Genomic DNA, 15954 nt, shown 5'->3' with positions numbered 1-15954 from the left:
GTGATCACTGGCTCTGACAGTTTGACATCTATGTGGTTTCCAGGCTACAATATAAACTGCACACATCTGTTGAGGCCAACTAGATTATCAAATACAAACCTTGTGAGGCCTGTACTATGGTTTGCTGAGGTGCTGAAGCAAAGATCATGCCAAATGCAGTGAATTGTCATAAGCCTGTATTTAGAGCCACATCCTCTCCTTGCTTTGCAGTCAAATGGCCAATGTCGTGTTGGAGTAGCATAAGATTTTCCTGCTTTGAGTAGGGGGGCTGGACTACATGATCTCTTGAGGTCCCTTCCAACTCTAATTTTCTATGATTCTATGATAAATGGGAACACAAATCAAACCCAAACCACACCAGATGACCAGAGGCATGGCATATGAACTGGAGGGCAGGCACTTAGCACACTGAATATGGAGTTCAAAACTTAGTAGGCAACATGGAAATGGGCCTGAGGAAAGCAGTGAGCAGAAAGCATGAAGAGATCTGTGCACATCACTGGTAAGATAAAGCAGCCATAGGCTGGGTGTGGCCTATGAAGAATGGGTATTTCTAACACAAGCCAAATGATACTGCCAAAAGTTTGACAAAAGCAGAAGGGGTGGCCTTGGGTGGGATGGATTGTGGACACATCTATCTGAAATTAATGGCCATGCACTTTATGAGCTGCAGGTTTGCAAATTAATGACTAGACTGCATTTAAACATGTTGCTTGTGCAAACCCAGCCCAATGCATAGTTGCTCTGCATTATCCTGAATCACTATAAAAGGACATAGTCGCACACAGCTATATATCCTTTCTGTGATGCGAAATGACTGGGATCCAGCCCTGTAGGTTATTTGGGAAGTCTCTACACCTTCCATACTTTCTATTCTTTCCTATATTTCTTTAAGGGTATCCATAATTGTGTATTTGTGGATTGTTTTTGCAGAAACTGTAATGCTTTCAAGATTTTTTCTCCACATATGATTGATAATCGCTTGCAACCTTAGTGTTAGTTTGTTTGGGAGTTGCATATTAATGAGCTTTATTAGGAAGTGCAAAGAAGCCTTTAGTTGTGTGTTCTTGTAACTTGAGTACCTTTTCATTAACTGGCTTGAAACATCAGTAGATTTCTCCTTGAGCCATATTGCTTTGTTTTCTGTGCAATTCCAGTGAAAAGGAGAGGGGGGGGGGGAGGGGGAGGGAGGGGAGGAAAACCCTTCTTAAGATGTTGCTAAATGCAAATGAAATTAAGTGAATTCTTGGACAGGTGAATGAATCGGCCACTGCTGCTGCTGGAACAATCCTAGAGTCTTTGACTGCTGACCGCTCTTTGTGTTTCTGTAAATCAGTGGCCAGCAACCTTTACATGCCATGGGCTGGAAAAGCCTCGCTCCCGTCTGTCGTGGGCTGGGGGTTTCAGCAGCACGTCAGCGATGGGCAGCTCTCCCTGTACCCACTACTACCAGCTGCCCAGCCCTGGCTCAGCTCTTTGCTGCCCAGCCCCAGTGTGGCTGCGGGCATACGCAAAGCGCTCCAACTTCATGGGCCGGATCAAGTGGCTCCACGGGCCAGATGTTGCACATCCCTGCCTGAAATCACTTCTCTCTTCTCTTTTCTGTGAAAACTGGGGACCAGAGTAGCTTTAGGTTCCAGAAAATTGTGGAGAATCTTAAACTTAATCTGTAGGTGAGAAGGTGACATACAGCAGTTCTACAGAGCTGGCCTCAGGTTTCCAGTGGGGACAGGACCAGGCCTGGAAGAACGACACAGCTCTGCCACCTTTTCCTATTCCTCCTTCACCCCTACCAGCAAAACCACAAAAAGAGGAAATAAGAAACTTTTCCCCAAGCAAAGTTTTGAACATAAAAAGAGAGAAGTCTCAGAGGTTCCAAGAAGTTGACCAGAGACTTTGGGGTTGTACTTGGATGCGTGTAGAAGGTGCTCAGATACTCATTGATGAGCAGCAGCATAATGCCTGAAGACAGTGAGTTGGAAAAAACGTATTCCTTCAGGCAGGGTTGGTGGTTTCCCCTTATGTATTGTTTGGTGAATGAATAAAATATTGAAGGTTTTGCTATATTCATTTATTCAATCCAGCCCTGGTTTCATAAATGTAGCTTGGCTGCATAAAGTTCAGAGTAACAGCTTAAAAATGAAATTAAACTAATTATGAAAAGTCAGACCCAATCCAGCCAACTGTTCCAATGACTCCAGTGTCCCTGGACTGTGATGGGGATCCATCTGAGCTCAGGGATTCCAGCATTGGGATTTAAATTAATGGCCACATCTCCTTGGCTGCCATCTTTTGCTGATGTGATCATAGACATCCCTCTCACTCAGGCACTGTTTGCTTGAAGTTGTAGTATCATGGGAAAGGTATAATTTTTTCTGCCATCGAGCCACGTGGTTTAACCCCGTTTTTATCCCCAGCGTTGCTCTAAGTGCAGTGCCTTATTGCTGTCAAGGACCCCTTGTACTACAGCTGTGCTCATCAGGGGCCAGGGTGAAGGAAAGTCAGTAGACACACTATTTTACTTCAAAACTTCTGATCCAGCGATCAGGAAAGCAGACAAGGGATGTGGTTTGCTTGGATAAAGAGCTTAACGTTTGAAAGGCTGCCCGCTGGGCCGTGTGCAGGTTCTTATACCCTCCAGGAACTTAAGAAGGTGATTTAAGAGCAACTTCTGGCAGTGAAATGGTCTGCAGCCTCTGCTCAGCCGTATCTCAGCTCTGAACCTCTCTGTTGTTCTCTGAAGTGTGGTGTTACGCTGAAGGCAGCTTGGCCAGCCTTCCTTGCATGACACTGTGAAAGTCTGTAGTTTCGGGGGAGGGTGCAGCACACAAAGTATATCCACATCTGCTCCAGGAATCTCAGTGGCATAGCAAGGCGATCCCAAGCTGAGGAAAAGGGCTACATGCAACTGGCTGTCTGCAGACCTGGGAATGAGATATTGTCCTCAGTCACTGATGGTGGCCAGGGGGGATTTCTGTGTGCTCTTCTCCATGGTTTTGTTCAGCACCCAGGCCTTCCCACAGACAAATATTAAAATCAGCCAAGGTGAGTGCAGATCGTTGATTCTGGTTTGGGTAAAAGTAAATGCAAACTTTCTTGTTACTCATGGCTCAGCAAGAATGCATCTTAAAACGTGCAGCCCAAACTTTCTGTACAGCCCAAAACTCTCTTTACATTCAACAGTCTTCTTAATTTAGGGTGATGTATTGCAAAGTAATCCTGATATTTTCCATTGCTTTATGTTCAAGCATTCTCTCTGCTGGCTTTATTCCTCTTTTTTGCAGACGTGATTGTTTACCCCTATAAACAATGCAGTCCTATTCCAAGTTGCTAAGAAGTTTATGGCTGAATGAGCCATAAACTTGTAAGCTGAATGAGTTTCCTTAAAATGATTCTAGTCAGACATTTGTATTACCAGGCAGTAATAATCACAAACATTAGCAAGTGCAAGTTTTGAAAGGTTTTGGCTTTGGATGTTACCCCTTGTGTTCAGTGCAGAAGGGCAAGTAGTTTTCAGTTTCTTTTATTCCAACTAATTTGTGAAATGAGGTGAATATATGTAAAAACTGTAGAATAGCAGAGCACATATCACATATTCCTGAGCTTCAGAACTTGTCATTAGTATTTTGGGTGGAGAGAAGTACTTTTAAGAGTCAACTGTGACTGGCTTTGATTTCACTGTATGATCCAGTTTGGATGTACATTTTTACTTGGATGGAATGAGCCAAATTATTTTCTGATTTATGCCTCTAAATCTGGAGTACACTGCATTTCATTGAACTTTATTAGATTTGTTTGGGACTGCGAGCAGAATCTGACTCATTGGGTATTGTTCAGTGAATTAGCATGAGAAATAATTACTACAAGCTTAGCTTTAGTGCCAGACAACTAATCAATGGGAGTTTCCACAAAAGTAGTTAAGGAGAGAAAAATGTAAGATACCCGCTCTCTGAGCGGTTACAATGAGATGTCTAGTATTTCTGGATTGTAGAATGTCTGCAGAAACTGACTACTGTCTGTATTTTAAAATATAGATAGCATAGGATTTTATTTTGTAAAACTAGCTTTATTTGGTACAGTGTATTACGTTACAATGCTGAGCATCTCAGACTGACATTTTTACAACGCTGTTAAAGTTTCATTCCACTGCTCTATCTTTTATAGAATTTCCACTCATAGCATTAGAAACCACTCCCTTCCAACTTTACCCTCATATACTACAGAGAAGGACCAGAGCTGTTCTCAAAGACACAGCCCACACGCACATACACACCAGGGCGACTGGTGCCTTCCGAGTCGGGGAGGGCACCAGTGGGGCACGACCTGCCCCTCCCCCCCCCCAGCAGCCAGCCGGCAACTGTGGGGGTGCCAGCGGCTGGTTGCCAAGCACACCAGCTGCATGGTGGCCACAGAAGTGCTGGCACTTCTGCGTGCAGCACAGTGGTGCCAATTTCGGGGGGGGGGCGGGCATCAGCTTTCTCCGTGCTCCCCTACCAGCCAGAACACTCACTGTCGGGGCGGGGGGGTGCACCAGTGCTCTGGGGGGGGGCACATGCCCCCCTGTGACGCCCCTACATGTTGCATATGTACACACACAACACACGGGATAAACGAAGTTTGAAAATCCTGCTAGGACCTGCTTGTTTGAATGCAGCCTTTAAATGCCAACACTTTTGACATATTAGAGAAAGGACTCCCCTCCCCTTAGCCATACACCTTTTGTATTTTGCAAGATACTAAATGCATCAGAGCCTCTTTATATAACATTGGTCTCCATATTGAAGGGCCTGCTCCTGCAGCTCTTATTTACGGAAGATGTGTTAGTGATACCAAAAGCCAATGGCTTACTCCAGTCCACAAGACTCTACTCACCAAAAGAGTTGATCATGATGCTTACTGCTTGGCAACGCACATTGTTCACTAAAGCCAGGTAAATGGATTGTGTAGGGTGAAGTCACTTCAGGAGGGATGTAAAGTTGCTCTAGTGAGGCGTTATTACTCCTTTCTAGGATGGCACTTTGTACCGTTGTTTGTCAGGCTTCTTCTGCAAAAAGTGTTATCAATTAGGGCTGTGCAAAGCTTCAGTAGCCGATTTGATTCGGAGGAGGTTCAGCCCGATTCAGCGTCCGAATCTCCAAATGTGAATCGAATCGGGAATCGAATCAGAAGCCTCTGAATCAATTCAGAGATTTGGCCATAGACTATACAGGCAGCAGTCCTCAACGATACTGGACACAGCTGCCTCCAGCTGGTAAGTCTGTTGTGGTGGGCGGAGGGGGGAGGGAAGGGGCGTGGGGGGAGGCAGATCAACACTGCACAGCGAGGGAGGGATTGGGGCTGGGGCTGCACAGCCAGGGCGGTGGGGCGCAGGACTCAGGGAGGGGGGCTCCTGCCGCTATGCACTGCCGGTCCGGGAGAGCATGGGAGCGGGTGTGTGCCCCTGGATCTGCGTGGGGTGGGCTGGGCCGGGCTGCGCTCTGGGAGGCTAGTCCCAGCCACCCACCACCAACTGCACTTCATGGGGTGGGTGGGGCCAGGGCTGCACTCTGGGTGGGTAGCTCAAGTCACCCGCTGCCAGGCTGCACTCTTGGGATGGGCAGAGCTAGGGCTGTGCTCTAGGTGGCTAGCCCCAGCCCCAGCCCCGGCCTGGAGCGCAGCCTTAGCTCCACCCGCCCTGCAGAGTGCAGTGGAGCAGGGGCTATGAGTGGGACTGCAGCCATCCTAAAATTCCCCATTGCCCCTGCCGCTGGCCCAGCCACGATCCAGGTGTATCCACGATACAGCACCATCTCACGCCTCCCCACCCTGGCTGGGTGAACAGCGGTAGGGCATAGCCCCCACTCCCAGCGCCTAGTAAAGGTTGTGGGATTGAGCTCTTCTACTTCATTTCTCTACACCAAATAGCTTTACATTTTACATTTCAATTTTCTACTTTTTTATGCACAGTCTCTCTCCACTGAAACTGATGATAAATCTCCCCTTGACTTAAGTGGGCCAGGATTCAACATTCACAGGTACATACACACAGAGCACATGGCAGTGAAGAGGCACAGGGAAGTGTCTGTGCCTTCTGTGCTCTGGTGTTATGTTTACAGGCATTCCTGTAGCCAAAGGCAAGTTGTGGGCTAAATAAAATGATTAAAAGATTCAATTAGTGAGGGGAAAAGGGAATTCATGTTATTTTCCCACAAAATTTGTTCTTCTCTTGATCTTAACATCATTGCATATACAAGTAAGAGTGAACATATACATGCGGACAGCGAGGTCTGGGATTACTTTCCAAACCAGGAAATAACCTATTGATCATTCCATATAAAGGTAATCTTTTCTTATTTGGTTTTCTCTAGGGGCCTCATCCTGTGAGGTGCTCAGTGCCTCCAGAAGGTTGAGGGGTACCCAGCAATTGCAGTGGGATTGTAGAGGTTCTGCACTCCTAAAACATCATTAAACTATATGTACAGCAGCTAGGTATTCTGTTTTCAGTGAATCATGATTCGGTGAGTCCCTTTGAATGTCTGAAAGACACAAAACCCATTCTGCTATTCGCCGGCCTCCCTGTAGCTGAATGTTCTCTTTGCAATTACTGAATCTTTCTCTCGTGGCTGACTTAGTTTAGACTTCTACTGATAGATCCACAACCCATGATGAAACCAAGCCCCTTAATGCTTGCCCTCAAGAATGTCATCTGTTTCCAGCACAAATCTGATAATATCTGCTGTTGAAAAGATGCTGTGAGAATGCTTTGAAGTATCCTGTGCCAGGAATGCTACTGGAATGGATGGCTCTCGCCAGTCCTGCCCTAGCTCCACACTTCTTCTCAAAATGACTCACTTCTGACATAGAAATAGCTCAGCCTAAGTTTGACATTATGAAAAGGGACTTAACCAGGGCTCAGCCAGTTGTTAATTTGTCACCTTTTTCACCGGCTTCTTGTTAGTTTTGGACCTGATGGGGCACCTCTTTTCAATAAGACTTGTTTTTTTGTTGGAAAATGTGTTGTTGGCAAAAATGCAACTTTGTGGAAACGTCAATTTAGATCAAATTTTGTCAGGAATCATTCTCAGGATGGAATTTCTTGGTTTTGGGACAATCAAAAAGAACGCTCCCAGGACAACCAAAAGATTGGGTACTTATGGCATGTGAGGCTGAGATTTGAATCCCTGCTCTGAATCATTTTGAATCATTGATTTAAATCTGCTTGTCCCAAGTGAAAGCCTTCATCCCTGGGCTTTTGGCAAGTCTGGGGTGGGTACCTCTAGTTTTGCTGTGAAAAATCGCAAAAGGCTTCAGTTTTGTTCCTGTGTGAAATGCAACCAAATGCCCAAACCTCAGTTCTTGAACCAGAGGTCTTGTTTTTCCAGCCAGTCGGCTGCCCTCTGGCACCAAAAAGTTTCAACCCTGGCTGGGAACTTCCTGCGCTAGATGCTACCTATACCTAGAATAAAAAAAGATTGTTTTGGAGAGTTTACAATTGCAATAGATAAGACAGACAAAAGGTGGATTATCACCCTCATTTTACAGCTGGGGATCTGAGCCCTAGAGAGAATGAGTGATTTGACAAGGACTTCCACAAAGAGGCAGGGATTGGACCCCATTCATCTAAGTGCAAACCTAGAATCTTAATCAAAGATGACCCTTCTTTTCAGGTGACGTGGCTGGAGCAGTGTGCTGCTGACATCATTTAAAACACAAAGATGTGATATGACTGACCTGATGACACTGCCTTTGTTTTCCTTCAGTGCAAATACCATTGTTATCTGGTGGATCAGATTATGAAGTTTACTCTCTGAGAAGTGAATGTAACCACCATACACAAAATATTTCCTATGGCTTTTGAAATAAAAATAGCACAAAGTAGCATAGAATAAAAGAGGTGATCTCCTTTGTTCTTGCCTGTGAATTTAAGAATAATAACCACTCTTCCAAAGAGAATGCAAAGACTTCCTACAGTGACCTAACAGAAAAGATGCTAATTAAGCATTGACCTACCCTGGTTCTCTTTTCTGGTATATTTAACCCTAAATTCCTCCAGGCACCTCTTGCTCACTGAAGCTAATCAAATTAATGATACCTAGTGGGAAAATGGTATAGAATATCAAAAGGATGAATGCTTTGGTCTGATGACTTCGTTTCAGCTGTTCCTAACAAGGGGACAATTTTCTCATGAAATTTCAGAGAAGCCTAAGGAGCCCTGATGGAAATTTCAAGTCAGTGCACAACAGATGCCCACAACAATTAATGCAGAAAGGCAAATGGCCCTGCCTGCCCAGACAGATGATGATTTCAGCCTGTCCCTTTTGCTCTCACACTGCAAGAGGTGAAGAGTTCACCGTCATTTTTAACGACCACTCCAAAATGACTAGATTGCTGCTGAAGCTCCCCGTGCTTAAAAGGCCTGTGTCTGCAATAACCCCGGTTAATAATTACGTGCACCCTTGCATTCAGCTTGGGGACAGAGGGCTTAGTCTTCAGGTGCTGAGCATCCCTGAAGAGCTGAGTGTGCTCTCAACTCATAGCACCCCTCAGGTCTTTGAGCCCAGGGAGCAGAGAGGAACATGTTCCCTAGCCAGAGCTACTGACTTAGGAAGGGTTTCATCATGGAAATAAAAAATACTGATTAAGAATACGGGACCAAGTCCCGTAGTCCTCACCTGATCCAAAGGGGGTCATCTTCTTGATGTCAAAGTGCTTCAGATTTGACCTTCTGTTGTTACGCAAGTTAAAATCCCATCTCAGTCCATGATTTATCTGACCAAAGTCTGAGACTCCTAGGTGGCTGTGCAGTGTGATTGGGAGCAAGTAACCATAAAGTAAGTGGGTGGATGAGTCCCCAGTACTTTGGCTGGCAGGGAACAAGAGGAGGCAATGAAGTGTGTGTCACCCTACCCTTTGAGGTCTCAGTGCCAGGGGAGGGGATCTTTGGGAGGTCTGGAAGTGGGTAAGGGTGTGAGGCTTAGGCACCCTGTGCTATTGAGGCTGATGTAGCCCCAGAAGTTATTAGAAGTATTAGCTTCCCTTTCCTCAGCACATTGTGGTGCTAGAGAAAAGGAAGAGACCAAGATGCTTTGCAGCTATTTGCATCTTATTGTCCTGTGGCTTCCTTGGATCTGAAGGTTTGAATCCTTCAGCTCCATTAGCTGGAAACTCCTTAAAGCAGTGGTTCTCAACCTTTTTTGTACCAGGACCCATTTGTAAACATCAGTGGTCAGTACCCACCCAATGCCCCTCACTCCCAACCCACTGCTCCGTGCCATCAGGCCCCCAGTATATGAGGCAGTGGGTTGATATGTGGGGCAGGGGGCTCCATGAAGCCCTTTGCAGGCTGGAGCTCTGTAACATGGTTTCCCATGTTTTTCTCCTTTAAAGGAGAATCCATTTTTAAAATGTGTTTGCAGCCCTTTCACATATTCTTGTGACCCACCCATGGGTTGAGAAACACTGCCTTAGAGTGAAGCTCACCCTTATGCTAAGGACTGCCCAGGAAGGGCTTTCCTAGAGCGGGGCTGACAAGATGTGGCCTATCACCTTGTTGTGAATGGAGTGGAGCACATCTTCCCTTTTCTGTCATTTTTCTTATTTGGGGCAGGCTATTTTTTCCATAGCCGGTGACTGATGCCATCAGATAGAGTGATTGGAAAGCAGCTCGTTCATCTCAACAGTGTCACTTGGTTCTTAAGATAGGAGTTGCTTACACTTCCCAGTTATCTAGGTATGGCACTTTCCAAGGCTGATAGTGAGTGACTGCAACCAGCTCCAAGAGCTATTGTGTCAGTATATATCCTCTAAAGAGCTCTCAGGGAAAAAGTGGAAGGGTGGCCACAAAGGAAGAATGAATTGAGAAATAATTAGCTTTTATCTGAGCAGCGGGAACAGAAGAGTGTTGGTGAAGGCGTCAGGCTGTCAGAGAATGGGAGTGAAAGAAAAGGCAGCCTTTTATTGTCGACCAGCAGAATAGCTTGCATGTTGCAGGTCTTGAAATAACTTGACTCAGTCTCTTTGACATTTTGAGGGCGTACAATATCTTGGGTCAGCAGGAGATGCTGAGCTATAGCACTCCAGCATCTGCTGCTTGTTTTGCAGTGCTTGTTGTTGTGAGATCTGAAATGCAGGGAACAGTTACTTCCAGCTATTGAGGTCATTCTGCTGCCACATGCTGGCAGTCTTAGGAGCGTTGATCTGTAACCCAGACCTCTAGGTTATGGGTTGTCATGAAAGGGGTGGTGATCCAGTGGGTAAAGGACAGGCTTAGAGACCGTGGTGCTGGGGTTCAGTGCAGGCTGCGCCACCGAGGTGCTGCAGAAACAGTAGGTGCCTTTGCCTCTTAGGCTTCCCTTATCTGAGGGCCGAGTATAATGCCTATTTCAGAAGGGATTTGTGAGACCTAATTGACTAATGTTCGTAGAATGCTCTGTAATCCCTGAGTGGAAGGAACTAAAGATATGCAAAATTATTACCGAAGGAAATGTCCCACGGTGACACGTGGGAACGCAAGGAGCTAAATCAGCTCCGCTCATTCTACCACTTGTATTCTGGGCCCTTCTCATTCCTTGTTTATGTGCTCACAGTGGCCCTGTCATTTGGAACTTTTGGCAGAGTTTATAATACATCTTAATTACACTCCATGTAAGTTGAAGTTCCATATACCAGAGCCTTTCCTAGCATCAAGTTGACCCTTCTAGGGTTTCAGTCTGTAACCTGCTTGGATAGTTTTGTGGCATCCACCTTCCCCCAAGTGTTAGAAATCATCCATATTGGTTATGCCTTTTCTTTTATCAGCATCAGTTCCCTGACTCTCTTCCAGAGCTGAAGTCTCTTCCCCCAGATATCCTTTTTCAGCTCTGCAATATCCACAGCAGGGATATTGCACCTTGTGCAATACTAGCATGCTCTTTGTTGATAGACACTGAGTTTGTCCATTGGTATAATATAAATACAAGAGAATGAGCTTCCTGCAGAGAACAGCACCCACCCTTGGCAAGAAACTAGTTTGGAGAGAGAGAATAGGTTGGTGACTGTAACAGGGTCCTGACTGAAACCCTGTTACTGGAGAGGTTTTGGCAGCTGGAGGTGATTATGACCCGGCAGGGGAAGAGACACCCCTTCTCACCGGGAACCAATGGGACTCGGCACCAGGGAATATGAGGAGGGAAGAGGCCTGAGAAAGGTGCCTTTGGGCACCATGAGAGATGGAGATGTCATTAAGGACCCTCGCCAAGGAGGATCAGGAGGGAGGATCCCAGGTGACAAGGCCAACGTGGGCCAAGCAATGACTGAACCCCGGGACTGGTAACCCCTCCTCACTACATACTCGAAGTCCACGGCAGCAGCAGTGAATTGGAGGGGAACGGAGCCGCAGCAGGGGGAAAAGCCGCGGCTCCGCGCCAGGACACGGTGGAAGTAACCTGGGAGCCAGTAGGGGGTGGAGGCCATCTGCCCAGCCCTGAACAGACAGGGACCCAGCATCCTGAACCTGAAGATAAAAGGGAAGTGGGGCTAGGAGACAGAAACTCATGGATCTGCATGCTGGCACCGAGCCCAGCAGGGGAGGCGGGAGTCACCCATAACAAGCTGCTAACGAGATAATTAGTGGCGGGGAATTGATGCTGCGCTACACTTACTGGCCTGATTAAGTTGACGGGGATCCTTTTTGGAGTGCAGGGGTGATCCCAGAGACGACTCCAACAGACTGCTGCCCCTCTGGGTGCCTGTAAGAGAGAGAGAGCAATAAAGCACCTATATATTTAAGTTCGATCAAGCGTGGTCCTTCCGAGGGTACTAACCAGGGTAACATCTCTTCCCTCCCTATTTTTTTAATAAGATTGAAGTCGTGGCAGGCAAGAACCAAGGGATTTAGGCGGTACCCTGTGCGGACATGCTGACAGTGACAAAAGCAAGATACTTAAGCACATGCCTAACTTTAGGTACATAGATTATTCTATGGACCATAGGCGATGTGTAGGAGAGGCACAGGGGGTACATGCCCCCCTTGAGATTGGCCCCCACTGAAGCTGCTGCTGGCTTCTGCAGGTGGTCGCCGCTCACACCTGCCCCCTGCTCATTGTCAAAGCAGCTGGCAGGATCTACAGGCAGTGCCCACTTGCTACTAGCCGCCCCCCACCACAGACACCGCCACCGGTGGTTGCAAGTGATCTCTGCTTGCTGCTGCCAACATTGGTGGCTGCGGGCAGTCCCCACTCACCGCCACTTATGTCAGCAGCTGCAGGTGGTCCCCGCTTGCCACCATAGTGCCCGCCTTTCTCGGGAGGCACCAGTCGTTCATGCTATGGACTTCAGCAAGACTCATCAAATGCTTAAAGTGAAACATCCTTAAGGAGCTTGCCGGATCCTGTCCCTTTCTAACTGCCTTCCAGAGGTTTAGCTGATGGTTTTACATTTACGTTCAGTATCAGCCCTCCATGCCAGTCAGCCTGTGATTATTTAGGTGTCTTTTGCCAATTCTCCGTATTATTTTAATTGCTTTTCATGCCTTAAGTTGCACATTTCACATTTACTTTCCCACCAAGGCTCCCAGTTTTTTTTTAGGTCTCTTGGGCTGGAGTCTTCCTCCTCTTTGGTGTTCACTACAAGGATACAGCTTTTGCTACATGTCTGCTGTTTCTGGGCACTGATGTAAGTGAGACTTGGTCCAAGCCTACTTGTATAAAATACTGCAGTGTTGCTTCCATCTTCCTTGGAAAATAGACAGCAAGAGCTGTAACTATTTATATCATAGTAACATGTAGAGGCTCCAGACCATCTATTTCTTCCCTGCTTCAGCAATGTAGAGCAACATATTTTCCTGAATTTCATCATCAAATCAATCAGCTTGAGCACAAAAGACAAAAAGGGCCACAGGGTGCCTACACATGCTATAGGAAGTTGTACTGTTCCTTTTTTCTAATAATTTCTTAATCAGTTGGTTAAGATGCAGAAATATGTCTGTTTTAATTCTGCAATGTTGCCTGGAAATAAAATCACAAAGCATTGGGATTGTTCAGTTGTTCCTAACTGAGGGAGTTCAGTAAACGAACTGTGACAGTACAAACTGCCCATGCTTCTTTCCATTTCCCCCAGTAGGGAAAGAGGTGAGAGAAGAGGCTCTGGTAGGTTAATTTGGATGGAACAAATGTGTCTTTGTGTTACGACTAATTCAACCTTTTGTAGAAGCAATGAAATGTAATAGACTGAGCTGGGCAGTTGTTTCTTTCCACCAAGCTAGTCTGTGCTTTCAAAAGTATACGCCAGGGGCTGCCACAGTGAAACAGCCATATCTTTCCTGAGTGGGAGCTTATTGTCACGTGCCTAGCCCCACACCATGGGAGCTGCATTACGTCCATGTCAGGGTGTTGTGTGCAAGGAGCAGGTGTGACATGTTCCTTATACTTACCTGGCAGGGGAAACACTGTGTGTCTGGGTCCATGAAGGCAGTTTTCCATAAGTGTGCCTGGGGATAACTGCTCTTCTGGCATGGTTTAGTACCTGCCGAAGTTCTGGGGCTTTAAACCCACTTTATGGAAATGGGAGCCTCTTCCCTAGCTTGCTCCTGTGGCCATATGGCCAAGGACAAGCAAAACTTGGAGGCATCTGAACCCCAAGCCTCCGGGCTTGGATCTGAATGTAGGATGCCCACCAAAGACTTTGGAAACATCTGAAGTCCTAGGTAGGTCCTCCTCTTCTCCAAACAAAAGCTGGGATATATTGCTGGAAAGAGAGAAAAAGGGAAGAAATCCAGGTTTGCACCTCTGTAGGCCTTTAACTATTATCTCCCAGCGGGGGCATCCCCCAGAGACATCAGTAGGACTGGGAGGAATGTCCTGGCACTGATCCTTGGAAGGATTGCAGCCCTGCCTGGACTCTCTCCTCTCAGCAGGAGAGGTCTTGACTCTACATCTTCATGCAAAGAGCTGGCTGAGCTGCCACATATAAGGGAGCACTCATGGAGAGAGGGGAAGATAAGGTCTTGTGTGTGGACAGTGTAGGATGTTGACCAGCGACAGGCAGGGGCAGGAGGCCTACTGGTGCATGTTCTCAGCCAGCCCTCTGTCTGCTCACTGGCTGGTGGCCCAAGAGAGCGCCAGTCTTCAACAGAAGAAAGGAGAGATTTTTAGAAAGTGGTTAATGCTTTTTGGGTGCCCACCTCAAGACAACTGAAGAGGCTTGACTTCCAGCAAATCCTTAGTCTCTACCCTATAAGAATTCAATCACTATTTTTCACAAGTGCCACCAAAAACGGAGGCACCCAAAATCTCAAGTAAAATCTTGGCCCTTAATCTTTTTGGGTTTTTTGGTAACATCAACAGACTGACACAGGACCTGAAAGGAAGGCTCCTCACCATTCCTGTTCACACAGTTGCTGCAGCTGTTATGTATTAAACTTACTTCAACTTCTCTTTTCTTTCTACCCAGCTATGCCAGAGCCCATTCAGTCCTATTCATGCCCACTATTCTGGACAGAATATGAAGGATACTGTTACAGATACTTTCCCATCAATAAAACATGGGCTGAAGCTGACCTGTATTGTGCTGAATTTTCCATTGGTATAAAATCAGCCAAGTTAGCTTCCATCCACAGGTAAGAATCATAGAAATGTGTTTCCAAGACATTATCCAGGTCCAACTTAATTATGTCTTCTGCAGGAAAAATAATTCCCCAGCAGGATTTTAACCTTCATAGGACAGAACAGACATCTTGAAGCTCAATTTACTGCTTTAATAAATGCTGTGTATCTGTGTGGCAACAAATTAGCTAGGGAGCATGTGTACCTCTGTTCTCTGCCGAACAGAATCAGAACTCCCCAGCTGTACTACACAGACATCTAGCAGAGATTATCCATCATCTGAGTAGCAGAGCTGATAAATCTGAAGCTGCTTCATCCATGCTTCTCTTAATGAAGCACAGAGGCACTTATGTGCCCATGATCCATGATAAATTAACATAAATAAGTTTATACCCTATACCATAGGGCACAGTGAAATAATATTTATTGCCTTGGATTTGACTAAGGTTTTATATTAACCTACAGAGCCAGTTACCAGCAGACTCTACAGATATGCATACAAACCTATCCTTTTGAGCATATGTTACATGACTACTACATGAAGTTCACAAGCAGGTGTACATTTTTGTGTGCACAAATGCATGCTAGTACCCATTTTGTGGTCATATTTGTGTAGAGTCCTTGAAAAAAATAAAATACCCTATTGTAAGAATGGATTTTCACCTTACCATGTTCTGTTGCTAGGGTTTGTCTGCTTTCCAAGTCTCCATCATTCTTGATGGTTTAAGAAGTGTTTTAGGATGGTTTAGCTCACTGAAAAGCTTAAATGTATTTCATGATATGCCTTTTTCTTGCATAGTAAGAAGTGTATTCATGAGTAATGACTAAACCACAGGGGTAGCTGCCTTCCAGCAGCACAGCCCGTGGTTGTTAGCATAGCCAGTCACATGATTTTCATAGATTTCATAGACATTAAGGCTGGAAGGGACCTTGTAAGATCATCGGATCCAGCCTCCTGCCCAAGGGGCAGGAAGTCAGCTAGGGTCAAAGTATCCCAGCAAGGTAAACGTCCAAATGTTTCTTGAAAGTGTCCAGAGTAGGTGCTTGCACCACCTCTGGGGGGAGTTTGTTCCAGGCCTTGGGGGCTCGGACAGTAAAGAAGCTTTTCCTTATGTTCAGCCTAAAACAGTCATGGAGGAGTTTATGACCGTTGGACCTTGTCATCCCTTGGGGTGCTCTGGTGAACAAACGTTCCCCCAGATCCTGATGTACACCCCTTACGTACTTACAGGCTGCCACCAAGTCACCCCTGAGCCCGTGCTTCTCCAGGCTGAAGGGTCCCATGGCTCAGCCTCTCTGCATAAGGCCTATTCTCTTGCCCTCTGATCATGTGCATGGCTCTCCTCTGAACACTCTCAAGCTTCTCTACATCCTTCCTGAATTGTAGAGCCCAGAA

At 46.2% G+C, this 15954-nt stretch overlaps 1 protein-coding gene across 1 annotated transcript in view; it reads left to right on the top strand.

Annotated features, from left to right (window-relative positions):
* Positions 1–2759: 2759 nt before the first annotated feature.
* Positions 2760–15954, top strand: part of CLEC19A (C-type lectin domain containing 19A) — a 33356-nt gene continuing 20161 nt past the window's right edge. The window contains exons 1-2 of the mRNA XM_006271981.3: positions 2760–3045; positions 14407–14572. Coding sequence (XP_006272043.1) covers positions 2931–3045; positions 14407–14572 — 281 coding nt within the window. The 5' untranslated portion in view covers positions 2760–2930. The remainder of the gene's footprint in view (positions 3046–14406; positions 14573–15954) is intronic.

The sequence above is a fragment of the Alligator mississippiensis genome, chromosome 13 (genome assembly GCF_030867095.1).
Source record: "Alligator mississippiensis isolate rAllMis1 chromosome 13, rAllMis1, whole genome shotgun sequence".
Taxonomy (NCBI): Eukaryota; Metazoa; Chordata; order Crocodylia; family Alligatoridae; genus Alligator; species Alligator mississippiensis.
Note: the sequence above shows the minus strand (reverse complement) of the source record. Positions and strands in the feature narration are given on the sequence as shown.